This window comes from Hyaloscypha bicolor (genome assembly GCF_002865645.1).
Source record: "Hyaloscypha bicolor E unplaced genomic scaffold K444scaffold_50, whole genome shotgun sequence".
Classification (NCBI taxonomy): Eukaryota; Fungi; Ascomycota; class Leotiomycetes; order Helotiales; family Hyaloscyphaceae; genus Hyaloscypha; species Hyaloscypha bicolor.
In genome coordinates, this window is record NW_020194552.1 from 295,281 (window position 1) to 308,753 (window position 13,473).

The following is a 13,473-nucleotide window of genomic DNA, read 5'->3' on the forward strand; positions in this document are numbered from 1 at the left end:
TGCCTTCTTGGGACAACGACAACTCCTCCCATCATCATCCCATCCTACAGTCTCATTTCCACAAGCCAGATCGGCCGTCTCTACTCATATCATATCAACGCCATGCACTACACCCAGCTCATCGGCAGCCTTTTTCTGCTGCCATGCATTCTCTCGGCATCGGCTTGTGTTACGCCAAACCCAACTCCAGCCGCATTCACGAACTTTAACGATAACATTTTCTTCTTTCCCGCTGCCAACGCCGTCAATTGGAAGACTCTCTACGCACGCTCTCTCCAGCTACCAGATGAATCTCTCCTGATGACATGGGAGAACTATCCAGCAGAACCTCCCTTGGTCAACCACCCCATCTACAAGTCGGTGGACGGCGGTGCAACTTGGTCCAACTTCTCCGCCATCAAAGACCAGGTCAACGGTTGGGGCATGCGCTTCCAGCCTTTCTTGTACACTCTGCCTCAAGCGTTCGGTGGATATCCCGCGGGTACATTACTTGCTGCAGGCGTTTCCGCCCCATTCAGTCTGCAAGGTGGAGTCTACATTGATCTCTACGTCAGTCAGGACAGTGCAAAAACCTGGAACTTTGTCAGTCACATCGCCTACGGGAACGGTCCCGAGGATATCACCACTGGCCATGCAGCGATCTGGGAACCCTTTCTCATGATGTACAGCGGCTCACTGGTGTGCTACTTCTCTGATCAACGCGATTCAGCACATTCCCAAAAGCTTGTCCACGTTACCACCACTGATCTCCATACCTGGTCTGCCGCAGTCGACGACGTCTCCTATTCTGCAAAAAATGATCGGCCGGGCATGACCACCGTCGCATACATCGCGTCCAAGCAGCAATATATCATGACATACGAGTACTGCGGTACAGCAAAGTGTGCAGTGTATTACAAGACCGCCCCCAATCCGCTCAACTTCAACTCGGCGACAGGCATTGCGCTGGTCGGGAACGATACCAGCAAGACCGTACCTAAGGGCTCCCCTTATGTCATCTGGACGCCTAACCCAGCAAAGACAGACGGCTCAGGCGTAATCATTGCCAGCAGCGGCTCTCTTGAACCAGTCCTCATTAATGACGATAGTGCTAGCCCGCAAGGGTGGAAGGTGGTCAATGTGGGCCAGTGGTCGGCTTACTCGCGCAGCTTGAGGATCATCACCGTGCAAGGCAAGAAGAAGTTGTTGTTTGGCAACGGAGGCAACATGGGGGACCCAAACTGCAACTCTGTAGCTAACGGTGTCATTGAGGTTCCCTATTAGAGATCCGCATATGCACAAAAGGCAAAAGGTGGGCGGCGTTGAGATCCCGACGTAGAAATTAACAAACTCGGAGGTCAGCGAAAAGGGGGGGGACTGGACTGAAAATGAGCGACAGAATATGTGACTAGCTTGGAGGGCTGTATTTACACACTTTATGTACAAACTAGTTTGGTATCTTATGCCACGTGAAGGTTCTCTCTTTAAGGAAACCCGAGGTCAAGTGACCGTCATAAGCGAGAGACCTCTTCCTTTTGCAAAAGGGGCTTAAGCGAAACCCGACCCTGTTCTAAACTTGCTCAGCATAGGTCAGTTTACTTCATCAGCAGTTCAAATAACTTCTCACTTCCTGAGTCAAAACCGGAATGCGTCAAGTTAGTGTTCGACTCTGAACCTCTTGTTATTTCTCGGCTGCTGAACTAATGGGAAAAACTTAGACACATCCATCCCCTCAACAAGCGCCATTCCTTCATGCCTCACAGGCCAAAGCCAGCATCTCACTTCCCCTGAGTCTTAACATTCTCCCGCTTCGAGTAGGCCAATGCAGAGCCCTCCCCTCTAGAGGTAGCCACCATGTCCCCATTCTCCTTGATCACCGCCGTCGCAGTGCCACTGGAGTATACGACGTCCGTTTGGCGCGAGACGCTATTGCCAACCTGAAACCCGTATTAGCCCATATATCATATGAACACGGCCATGGATATAAAAGGTTTATTGAGCCCCCACTTGTATGGTTCTCTCGGACGTGTAAAATGAACCTTCTCCCTTTCTGATCACGTCTTTGTAGCCTGAAAACCTTCCTGCTGCTGCTCCGCCGATTTCGAGACCGCCCATTGTTTGTACGGAATGTGTTGCTAAAGAGAGAGCCTTGAAGTGTCGGATTTAGGTTGAAGTCTTGTGCTGTTGTGGAGTTGTGGGGATCTTCGGGGGCCTTGGAGAGTAAGGAAGATCAGGCTCAGGAAGACCAGGAGTCTAGACTTTGAGCAATATATAGCATGACTGGATGTAGGTGGGTGTTGATAAGAATCAACTGTGGTAGGGGTATTGAGGGGCTTCGCTTAAAACTTGTCTGTTGTACGCCCTGCTTGTTTGAAGAAACTTAGAGCCTTGCATCAAGAACGCCCTTCTGATCTGTCGGCAAACGCTTTCGGAGTGGTTTTTTTAAGCCACTGTGAATCTATTGGACTTACCAAATAGCATTGATCCTGCACTGACAGCACTGTCCTTACAAATATGGTGCAGCTGCATGCAGACTCGTTCTGGTCGCGCCTTCTGCACCAAACCGCCGATCTTGGGCCTTGTACTCGGGCGTGGCATAAGCGTACGGAGTCATGCTTCCAGACGTAAGGCTCAATCGAGTTGGAATGTTTCTAGTTATCCAAAGACTAAGGTTTCGTCGGCGGTAGTGCTGCCCCCGTATCAACAGGTCAACGACAAGGCAAAAACAACCGTCACCCAAACTACATCTACCGATAGAAAAATAAAGAATAAACATGGGAAACGAACAGAGTCACAGATCTGAAAATAGTGGGGAGGTCACACGTAAGTCTCCTGTCCTTCAATCCTAGACAGACCTGGCTAAACTAGGTCAAGGCTACCGCGACACCATAAACTTCGAAAACAACCAGAGCAGCAGAGGGAATTTAGCGGGTTCATACGGTAACGCAGACGCGCGAGTCATCAACAACGGCACAGGCGCGTTTGCAGTAGCCAAAGGGAAAAGCGGGCATGCGGGTGCGTATACAGATGGCCGTGATATCCGGCTCGAGGCTTCAGGCAATGGAAGAGCGGGCGTAGATGGCGGGTTGGCTTGGGCACAGGCTGGGGATGGGAATGTTGCTGTGGCGTTTAGCAACGCGGCGCAGGAGAGGCATAGGGCATTGCCTGCGGCGGAGAGGCAGTCGGGTAAGACCTGTAAGTGTGAGGATGCGAAGTGTAGGAGGAATAGTTGTCGTTGTCCGTGTCACTTGGTGAGACAGAAAGCTTTGGGGTACTAGAGATTTTCGTTTATCATCATCTGATGAGCCGTCCATCCTTTGGTTTGGGTAGAAGCACGTATCAGAATAGCATCATATTGATTGCGACGAGAACGCAAGGGATAAGGATGACATAACGGCCTTCAATGAAATAACCATATTTTGATATTCTATAATACAGTTTCCCTACAAATTCTGGCACGTTCTCTGAATCATAGTTCACACTTCGTCTCCTCAACCTGACTCAAGACACCAGTGTGGATATCATATTTAAGGCCAACAACCTGAGTAGTTTTCTTGATCAAGGGCGAAGCTCTGATCAGTGCAAGATCTTCTCTGATGCTCTCCTCAATTCTATTCTCCTATTAGCATCAAATGGGCAGTCTCTCGGATCGGAAGACTCACGAGCCCTTGATCTCCCCGAACTTCGAAGCTTCAATTGAGGCCTTCTCTTCCGGAGCAATTTGAAGCAATGCCTCCTTAATAGCATCGTCGTGGAAGTGTGTCATTCCGCAATCAGTGTGGTGCATTACGACGATTGTTCCTGGCTGTCCGATTGTTTGGAGAACGGCCAAAGTTCTGATTGCGTCGAATACCCTGCCACCTGCATTCCGTACCATGGTCGCCTTGACCGTCTTGCCATCGATGCCCAAAATTTGATATGGGTTGAGGCGGGGATCGGAACAAGAGAGAACGACGACTCCAGCTCCGGTAGCGATCATTCCTTTTCTCATTTCCATCAATGGCGGAGGTGCGGTGTAGGTCTCTGAAAATTTGCTGGGAAGAGTCAGTGTGTGAATACTTGTTTGACTAAACGACTTACCTGTTGCGGGCCAGCATCTCGACGAGAGGTCCGGTCACCATTTTGTTGGTTGGGGATTGATGATCGTGAGGCTGATTTGAAGTTGAGATTGTGTAGGAGGTGGAGCTTTTGATTGAAGAAAGTGAAGATGCTTGGTGTGAGCGAGGGCGATGTTGATGTAAAATGAATGATTTTCGAGGGGATGATGGTCCTCTTTTATAGATGGAGGATAAACTGATGATGCTGCGTCGTCCGGACATGTTTGCTGCGATGCGGGATTGATTTCCATCCCAGACAGAGAAGAAGCCAATAATTATGGTCTCCGTCCATCAAGCTTTCTAAGCGGCGAACATCAACGGCCATAACGAAGCTTCAGAATTGGTAACGAGACCACCGTTGAATGCGCGTCACCGAAGCTCCGATGGGGTTCGGGTTGGATGAAGTCCGAATATGCCCCCCAATACGTGACACAACACACGTAGGACAATAAGCGAGAGATATGCCCAGGAGATGTCGCCAATGACGATGAAGGCCGAGGTGCACACTGTAGACCCCTTCCTACAAATTAATTATTTAATAGGCTGCTTGGTGCATGCAAGTACAGTCCGGACGCCTGATTACTCACGTCCATCTTTCAGGGTTCCAACGTGGGGTTGGACCGACGCAAGTAAGATTCGGCACGTGATCTCGATCAGTAATCAATCCAGGAATCGAGACTGCTCGAAGACGCGAACTATTCTTGGACTCTGCGCATCCTGCAACTGGAATACCTTGACGTTCTTTGACTTTGACCTTTCTCTGAAATGTCTTTGGATTGAATTTGTGCCCGGTCTCGACTTCGAGATGACATTTTAAGTGATCTTTTTAAGGAAAGTCATCTGGTGGGGGTCCTAGTCATAATTTGTGAAAGAACACTAGTCCCCATGCTTTGAATGCAGCATCATTGAGTCAAGGGACTCATTTGAGACTTTTCCTCTTGGAATTTAATAACGAAGCACACTCCAGAGGAGCAGAAATCAAACGGAATATTGGAGTGAAAGGTATGATACCAAGAAATGATCCATTTTGAACAGCTACTTGCCGGCTCGTGGTAGGGCGAGGCGCCGGTCTCAGATATTTGGGGACGACATGCATAGGCATACAGATTAACGTCTGGGCATGAACAGAGAAGTCAAGGGAGCAAATGGCGGCCAGAATACCCAGCAAAACTTTTGGTTGACCCGGCCTTTGGGACTCCGCGTGGCTGTTTTAGCCCGTCTACATCCAACAGCTCTCGTAAAGGATCCAGGGTTGCTGGCAGAGGTGTAGGAACTTGACCGGGTGAGATATGAGCCTCGGCATGACAGCAATGAAATGCGACTTGCATGAAAGGGGTGGTGCAAGCGAGGTTGAATCCTGATCCTGCTTCGTATCATGACTACAGAAAAACCAACGACAAAGGCCACTGCAGTGTGTATCGTATATTCGTCAGACTCCCAAGGCCATGCTTTAGCCGATCCCATGCTCAGCCTTGTATCCTCTTAATGCCATCAACGCCGTGTTATCCAAGAAAATCGACTGCTCAACCATCTCACGCACAACACTCCAGATCGTAGAGTCGCTCATTTCTTTCCGCTCTTCTTGATACCCTGACTGCCGGTATTGAGAGGCCCCTTCTTCCCCGAGGCTTTTGCCGCCAGCTCGGCCTTTGCCTTTGCATCTATTGTTGTGATTAGTGTATGATCGAGCTGCATAGACTGCTGGGTACACACCAGCCTTCTGCTTCTCCTGGAACGCCTTATCTTCTTCGTCCAACTCGGCTTTGGGGGCTTTCTTCGGGGCCTTCAAAGGCTTAGCCTTGCCTCCTGTTGATGATTAATATGCGATTTCAGCCTGATGATTGTCGGTGCCCGGCATACCTGCTCTGTCAGCGCCTCCCATTGCGATATGCAAGATTCGTCGTCTGGGATGAACCAAGGCTGATTCGTGTGAGCGTGTAGCGTTTTTTTGGGAGGTGAGAGTGGGATGTTAGTGCAGGATGGCGGGGAGAAGCTGAGGTTCTTGATTTAGACTTTGGCACATATCGCGCTATCCCAAATACGGCTAGCCCGACTCCGAGGCAGGCCTTCTCGTCATCTTTCTCAGAGTCGAGCCTTCTCTAATATCCAACAACATTCCCCTCGGCGCGTCACCACAGACACCACCAGTTCGACTTGAGCCTGATTCTCCCGCAACGCTTGAGAACAATGCGCTGAGGCCTGGAAGGAGAGACGATAGGCACCCGGTTGGGCTCTTCTCACATTGAGATACTACCGTTCTGAGCTTTGGCTAACACAACTTTTCCACCACAAGGCAGGGGTCTACGTCCAAGAACTGCACTCAATATGGCTTCACCAGCCAGTTCGGACGAGGGCGAGATTCGGGATGGGAATGTAGAGAAGGCAACTACGTCGCTGCCAATGTACGATGGCACTTCCGTTGACCGTCCAGACAGAAACCGCTCTAGCAATTCCAAATCGATGTCACCGGAGCATGGTGGTAGATTCAGAGATAGGAGATCCCGCGACAGAAGTCGGTCACCTTATTCTGATCGACAACTCCGAGGCTCGAAGAGAGCAAGAGAGGAGGAGTACACTGATCGATCTCGAGACCCGCGAAGATTCAAGGTTCACTACGAAGACGCCCCGCAAGATTACAAATACCGCTCACGAGTTTTGTATGAAGACCTAGATCGTGGACCTGCATCTTCTTCCGACCTTCGATATGATGATCGAGATAGATATGCCGAGAAAAGACCACGAACCCGGAGCAGGTCACCGTACCGATCAGATCGTGGAGGAGACCGTCACGGACGAGGGGGACAGTCAAGAAGAGATGATCGACATAGTCGTGGAAATGAAGACCGCAGACCCAATTCTTACGGAAATGGGGACTACAGTCGGGAGAGAACGGACCTGTCAGTGAGCAAAGGGGGACCAAGCCCGCTGCCAGCTGATAATTCAAGACGAGAGGCTAAAACTACGCAAGGATATTCACAGCATCATAATGACCAATCTAATAAGAACATTGAGTTTGAAAAGTAAGTTTCCCAGCTCTGCATTCTGTATGTTTGCTAACAAATTTGCTAGGATGAACGACACTTCCAACACGCCTTCTGTGGGAGCTCCAGCAGAGGAGCCACTTGATGAAGCAGCTCTGATTGAGCAACGCCGGAAGCGTCGTGAAGCTATCAAAGCTAAGTATAGAGGTTCTGCCACGCCCTTGCTTGTGCAGGCCTTGCAACTCGGAGACAAGTCAGGAGATTCGACACCCGGCCAGCAAGATGACAATACGCCATCTGCTCGATCCAGTATGTTTCTGTCTCCACCTTCCAGTAGACATTCTAACCCCAGTCTTGCAGCCTCCCCCAACATCTCGACTCCAGCTACTCCAGTTGAATCCCAAGATCCTGCATCGCCCTCTGCTTTCTTGATCACAAATGACCAAGACCTCGCAAATACCAATGGAGATACCACCCCAGGTGACGAAATGGATGGCCCGTCAGCCGCAGACTACGACCCAACAGGAGATATGCGAGAAGACAGACAACGAAATGACCTCAGACACAATGACGACGTCTCTTCTGGAGCCTACGACGAGACCCTGCCAACCACTGAACAAGACGTATTGCTTCCAACCGAATCAGCCAAAGACGAGGACAAGCCAAAGAAGTCCAAGGACGATTTTGACATGTTTGCGGAAGACGATGATGACATGTTTGCAGAAGATCCGATTCCCAATGGCAAGCCAGCTTCCTCAGATGATATCGCTAAAGCAGTTCCTGTTCCGCAAGCCAAAGAACTCGATATCGGTATGCTTGATAACTGGGATGACATTGAAGGTTATTACAAAGTCATCCTCGGCGAGTTGCTGAACAGTAGATACCATGTTCAGGCAAATCTCGGAAAAGGTATGTTTTCGGGGGTCGTTCGAGCTATGGACGTGACGACGAAGAAGCTGGTTGCTATCAAACTTATCAGAAACAATGAGACAATGTAAGATCACCCCTTTATATCACTGGAGGCTGTACTGACCTTTGGCAGGCGAAAAGCTGGCATGAAGGAGATCGAGATTCTTCAAAAGATCAATCAAGCAGACCCCGAGGACAAGAAGCACATGATTCGTCTTGAGCGACACTTCGAGCATAAAGGCCACTTGTGCATGGTCTTTGAGAATCTCAGCATCAACCTTCGAGAAGTGCTGAAGAAGTTTGGACGCGATGTAGGAATCAACCTTCGAGCTGTTCGAGCTTACGCGCAGCAAATGTTTCTTGGTTTGAGTTTGATGCGGAAATGCAACATCCTGCATGCTGATCTGAAGCCTGACAACATTCTGGTAAGCATCAACTCCCACAGGCAATGAATCTTAACTAACTAAGAATAGGTCAACGAGACTCGCAATATGCTAAAGATTTGCGATCTTGGATCAGCTTCGGATGCATCCGAAAATGAAATTACACCGTATCTTGTCAGCAGATTCTATCGTGCGCCCGAGATTATTCTTGGAATGCCATATGACTTCGCGATCGATGTTTGGTCTGTCGGCTGCACCCTCTACGAACTTTACACAGGTAAAATTCTATTCACAGGCCGCACCAACAACCAAATGCTCCGATCAATCATGGATTGCAGGGGTAAATTCACGACTAAGATGTTGAAGCGAGCCCAGTTCGCTCACATCCATTTCGATGAGATGGCCAACTTTAGAAGTGTGGAGCAAGATAAGCTTACTGGAAAGGTACGTCTATTTTCGTTGTGATCTGTTCGAATTGAAGCGCTGTGGCGCCTGTGCGGCAAGTGACAAATCTGTCACTTCCGACTCCGACGACCCCAACGACCCCCAATCCCACATCACTGTCGGCTCCGGGCTAAGAATGGAACGTTAACTGACGTGTGTCCATTGTAGGACACCATCAAGACTCTTGCGTTCAGCAAGCCGTCTCGCGATCTCCGAACGCGCCTCATGTCTGCATCGAAGGGCCTCAGTGATGTAGAAATTAAGGAGCTAGAACTGTTCAGGGATCTGCTTGACCGCTGCTTGGCACTCAATCCCGAGAAGAGGATCACCCCTGCTGAGGCGTTGAGACATCCGTTCATCATGAAAACCTTGAAGTGAGATGGTGTTGGTGTCTGCGGATAGAAGGGAAAGGTGGTCGCCCATCACAACGGGAGATATTTTGGGCGTACATAGAATATGACATCCTCAAGAGAGCTCGATTACCCCGAGCGGTTGCAGGAATACATAGATCGTAATGGCAATTGTGCTGAAAAGTACTTCCTGTTTGGGAAAATTCGCGCCCCCTTTCCTGCCAACTTTACTTCATTTATTTTCTTTTCTCTTGCCAATAACCCAACAAACATATCAATTTTCTACTGGTTGATTCACAAATTTACGATTATGAAACCGTGTTCCATTTTCAGGGATCTGCATTGCTTTCTTGCATTCTTTGTCGATTGTCCACTTCGAAGTTTACTTCCTATTTAGGAGAATTCAAACTCTTTTCCCATGAAATTCAAAAACACCCTGGGGAGAAGGATTCCGTCAGCCTTGCAGCAAGGCTCTACATCTTCCAGATGTACCCCCTCGTCGAAAGCTTTGCCGTCACGTACCTTCGGATTGTAGATCCGGTTGCTCCCTACGTACCCCTTTAGGTTTGCAGGGTCCTCCGTCGCCCCTTTGCGGGCTGGCTCGGGGTTGCTTTGAAAAGGGGCGATCACTTCTTTATGTTTGTATTCATTCGTTTCAATGGTAGTCTTCAAACAATCTTTGTCCTTCGTTGCTTTTGCATTTTCACCATTGCAGCCCGTACCGTGGATGAAGGACATGGAGGAATCTGTTTTCATCAAAGCACTTCGACGAAAACGAAAATCTCGCATCAAATCTCAAATGACTGTGTCTCTTCGCTAGGCTAAGTCAAGTGGAGAAGAGCCTGCCTCTTGCAGGATGCGATGGTTGTTGATATTAGCCGCAAGCGCCGAACTTGCTCGCTCGGTAGTTGTTTAAAGGGCGCATGTGAATCCTCAGGGGCTGAGCCAAGGGTCAGATTTGCCGCGGCTGATCGGTAGGCGGAAGAGGCATTTGGGATCATGATGTGAGGGAGGTAGGTCGTCTGGTTGGGCTTGGTGGGTGTGTTTTTGGGGTGTGGTGCGAGAATGATTGTATTGTGTGATGTTGTGTGATGTAGGAATCAGGGTGGAGATGTGCGGGTGATGACTGTGTTGTGTCTCGTGCTGATCGATGATGTAGGCGGGTAAAGGATGGTGATGACGATGGTTCTGAAACTTTACAGCCAGCTTGAGGCGAGTCCTGTAGGTCGAGGTGGGTTCAAAGCAAAAGCAAGTCGAAGAAGGTTGGTAGAAGGTCGTTATTATTTCAATAATAAGGTGTGCATGATGGTATCTTCGCAGCCGGTCTGTCAGTCTAGCAACAGTCAAACTCCCAACGCCACGGTCCAGTCTTTCTTGAAGCCGGTTCCATTAAGTTCTCATAATTCGTAACTCCACAGCATCACCATTCAAAGAGTGTAAAACCATACACCAGCACATCTTCCCAACCCAATCTACAGTCCCCTCCAAGGGCCATAGAAGGTCATCTTCTTAGAAGAAGATATACGGCCCATAAGCACTCCAGTGAACTCCCTGTGCATCACTGGGAACCTCAAAGTACCTCTGCAGAATTGTCAGCTTTAATTCCCGAGACGATGAACATCCCCTAGGCCCTCACGCACAGCAATCTGTTTGGTTCAGAGAACTAGATGAGCCACCCACGGCTGTTGAACTGAAGGACCCACCCAAAAGCATCCACAGCACCAATTCTTGGTGTCATCTTCCTCCTCCTCCTGCGCTCGCTGCCTTGAATTCCGCTGCTGAAGCTCGTACACCGAGTCCGCGGCGTCGGTCTCCACGTACGGGTCCTTCCAGGTTGGGGTCGATGATCTGGGCTGGCGGGTAGCGGTTGGTTGGGGGATTGGCCGCGGTGCTGAGATTATGGATGCGTATTGTGGTGGTTCGGCCGGGGCGATGGTTGATATTGATTGTGCTGAAAAGGAAGATCGTGATGATGTGGTGGTAGTATTGCTGGTTGTTCTGTAGACTGGCGGAGGCATGGAGAGTGGGTTTGAAGTTGTTGAGAGGGGTTGAGAGCCAGATGACTTGTAGGGTGGTGGCTGTGATGTTGTGCCTGGGTAACGTGGCGGGACGGCCGCGGCTGCTGCTGCGAAAACGGACATCTTGATCCTTCCCTCTTCTTCAAATCCTGCTTTAGAATCCTTTACTATCTATCGCTGGATTATGGTGTTTGAAGAGGCTTCATTAGAATGAATGTTTGGTTTCGTTTTGATCTCGTAAAAATGAAGAAAGCGTTTGTGGGGGTACAACTAGAAAATGTACAATTGTATTAGGCCCGATGGCAGTCGGACGCGTGAACCATCGTACAAATACACGGTGGGACAAATGAAAGACAAATATGTAGATGAGGATCGACCCTCACAGCCTGAATACGACTTAACCTGTGCGCTGGCAGGTGCCGGTGATCTCTCACGTCAGAAAAAGCATCGCTGAAATTGCTGGCTGCGGGAGTGGCTTAAGCTTTCCGGAAATCGAAAGGGGAAGGGCGGTTTCAGACGACCTTATTTGTTCGTCTGGGACACTTTCTGAACAATATAAATTTACAATTAGAGAGCCAATGAGGTTTGAGATAGCTCGAACTTTATGACTTGGGACGCGCACATCGTGGAGGAAGAAGGGAAGGGCGATGTCAGTCACGATGATGTTGATCACTCAGCCACCCGTTCATGCGCAAAATGATGGAGATCGACGAATGAGAATCCGCGAGGTTGTAAAAAATATATAAGGAGACGAATAAGATTCTTGTCAGACGGAAAATATTTCAGCCTCAGCCTCAGCCCGCCTGCAGCCTCGTAGCCTTTCTGCCACTTGGTCTGACTGCCGGAAGGTGGCTTCCATTGAATCTAGGTGAAAATCTTCCGTTCCTTGACTAGGTCTCACCTCAGAAAGCTTTCTCAGATGAGAAGCGAACCAGCAAAGGGCCCAAAGACACAGACCAGCATGATGATATCTTTGAAAAAAGTATAAATAGAAACAGACCTTTGGGGTCTTTGAGCGGCCGCCAAGAAGCTTTGCCTCAGCGATGCTCCACATCGTCCTCTTTCCGCGGAATCTTCATGAGCTTTGGAAAGCCGGAAATAGGACACTGGCATCCAACCCAAAAGAAGTGAAGCACTTGGTGAACTTATTTTTGATTCGGCCGACGTGATTTCCGGACACGTATCTGATGAACGATATTATAGGAGAAAATATGGCGCACTGTGGAGTCGAGGTTTTGCGAAGCGCCCAAGCGGGTTCCTTTGCTGGTCACGACATCGACACCTTCTGCTATTCCTGTGCCTTGGTGCGGGGACTCATCACAAGAGGGCGTCTATTTTCAACGTCAAAATACTCCAACACTTGCTTTTGTGATGACACCCCGCATTTCCCCAAATCCAGCACAAGGGTTCTTCGTCGAATCCACCCACGATTGACGTTTTTAGCACACTGTGGCGCATGAACGTTGGATCCACCTCCAGCCATGTTCGAAAGAAGCTTCTATCACATCCGAGATCATTGCATCAGCACGCGCATACCAAACTTCATGCTCTGCAGATTCTGTAACAAAGTCACTTGCTGGAAATAACCTCCAATAGATCCGTGCCCACCCATTTCCCGTTTCCCGTTTCTTCAGCCTGCACTCTAATTTCAGCTGCCTGCAAAGGCCGGGCCGGGGGAGGTAAGGTTGTTTCGGCCCAGCGCGAAGCCGTGATCTGGTGGGACAGGCAAGGCTGGGATATCTGCCACAGGGAAGCTGTGGCTAATGAAGGCACCACGCATGGATCATGACTGCAGAGGATGCATATTCTGCCAGAAACGGGGCGATTAGTCTTAGATGATTCAACAACTGTTAGAAAATTTAATCAGTTCCCATGAAAATGATCGCTGGGCCTTGATGCGGTGGAATTGCTGCGATGCACGTACCCAGCCGCTGCGAGCAGTTGATACCGTGACTCGGGGATGTGCGACAGGCATGGATGGCGAGGCCGTCATTCAGTATGGAAATTGATGCTGCAAGACGGTTGGCTGTATCTTGGTAAATGCGATGGCTGCATGTGAGACGGAGGATGCTAGCGCATGTGGAGGTCAGGTGAGAATAGGCGGGCGGGTGTGACCGCATGGATTTATTAGCACGTGACTGGGTCGTAAGCGAGCAATCTAGCGGGCAATGATGTGCCGCTAGTGAAAACAAGCCCATCCATTCCCTGGCGCCCTGATTCGCAGATATTGCCACTGGAAATCTCGCCCTTCAGACAACACCCTGCCACAATTCGATACTGCAACGGTACAAGGTACAAATTGCAAAACATCG

The 13,473-nt window shown here is 49.5% G+C and overlaps 7 protein-coding genes across 7 annotated transcripts; 3 read left to right on the forward strand and 4 right to left on the reverse strand.

The window, feature by feature from the left end:
* Positions 1-102: 102 nt before the first annotated feature.
* K444DRAFT_522457 (glycoside hydrolase family 93 protein) lies at positions 103-1,263 on the forward strand (the record flags this gene model as incomplete). Its single annotated transcript, XM_024874206.1, has 1 exon — positions 103-1,263. The coding sequence occupies one exon, from the start codon at positions 103-105 to the stop codon at positions 1,261-1,263; it is 1,161 nt and encodes a 386-aa protein (XP_024740390.1).
* Positions 1,264-2,535: 1,272 nt separating this feature from the next.
* Positions 2,536-3,447, forward strand: K444DRAFT_321370 (uncharacterized protein). Its single transcript, XM_024871882.1, has 3 exons — positions 2,536-2,603; positions 2,667-2,802; positions 2,854-3,447. Exons 2-3 carry the CDS (start codon positions 2,754-2,756, stop codon positions 3,255-3,257), a joined length of 453 nt encoding a protein of 150 aa, XP_024740391.1. The 5' UTR covers positions 2,536-2,603; positions 2,667-2,753; the 3' UTR covers positions 3,258-3,447.
* Position 3,448: 1 nt separating this feature from the next.
* Positions 3,449-3,958, reverse strand: K444DRAFT_522794 (carbonic anhydrase; the record flags this gene model as incomplete). Its single annotated transcript, XM_024874232.1, has 2 exons — positions 3,449-3,578; positions 3,642-3,958. The coding sequence occupies 2 exons, from the start codon at positions 3,956-3,958 to the stop codon at positions 3,449-3,451; spliced, it is 447 nt and encodes a 148-aa protein (XP_024740392.1).
* Positions 3,959-5,145: 1,187 nt separating this feature from the next.
* On the reverse strand, positions 5,146-5,764 carry K444DRAFT_321378 (uncharacterized protein). Its single transcript, XM_024871883.1, has one exon. It carries the CDS (start codon positions 5,538-5,540, stop codon positions 5,184-5,186), a length of 357 nt encoding a protein of 118 aa, XP_024740393.1. The 5' UTR covers positions 5,541-5,764; the 3' UTR covers positions 5,146-5,183.
* K444DRAFT_609698 (translation machinery associated TMA7) lies at positions 5,202-6,016 on the reverse strand. The gene is made up of 3 exons (XM_024879623.1): positions 5,937-6,016; positions 5,790-5,882; positions 5,202-5,737 (listed from the first exon to the last, which is right to left on the reverse strand). Exons 1-3 carry the CDS (start codon positions 5,956-5,958, stop codon positions 5,640-5,642), a joined length of 213 nt encoding a protein of 70 aa, XP_024740394.1. The 5' UTR covers positions 5,959-6,016; the 3' UTR covers positions 5,202-5,639.
* Positions 6,017-6,386: 370 nt separating this feature from the next.
* On the forward strand, positions 6,387-9,400 carry K444DRAFT_609699 (kinase-like protein). Its single transcript, XM_024879624.1, has 6 exons — positions 6,387-7,096; positions 7,146-7,366; positions 7,418-8,051; positions 8,100-8,391; positions 8,440-8,793; positions 8,962-9,400. Exons 1-6 carry the CDS (start codon positions 6,402-6,404, stop codon positions 9,169-9,171), a joined length of 2,406 nt encoding a protein of 801 aa, XP_024740395.1. The 5' UTR covers positions 6,387-6,401; the 3' UTR covers positions 9,172-9,400.
* A 1,398-nt stretch (positions 9,401-10,798) lies between these two features.
* Positions 10,799-11,284, reverse strand: K444DRAFT_626575 (uncharacterized protein; the record flags this gene model as incomplete). The annotated part of the gene is made up of 1 exon (XM_024882670.1): positions 10,799-11,284. One exon carries the CDS (start codon positions 11,282-11,284, stop codon positions 10,799-10,801), a length of 486 nt encoding a protein of 161 aa, XP_024740396.1.
* Between the last annotated feature and the right edge of the window lie 2,189 nt (positions 11,285-13,473).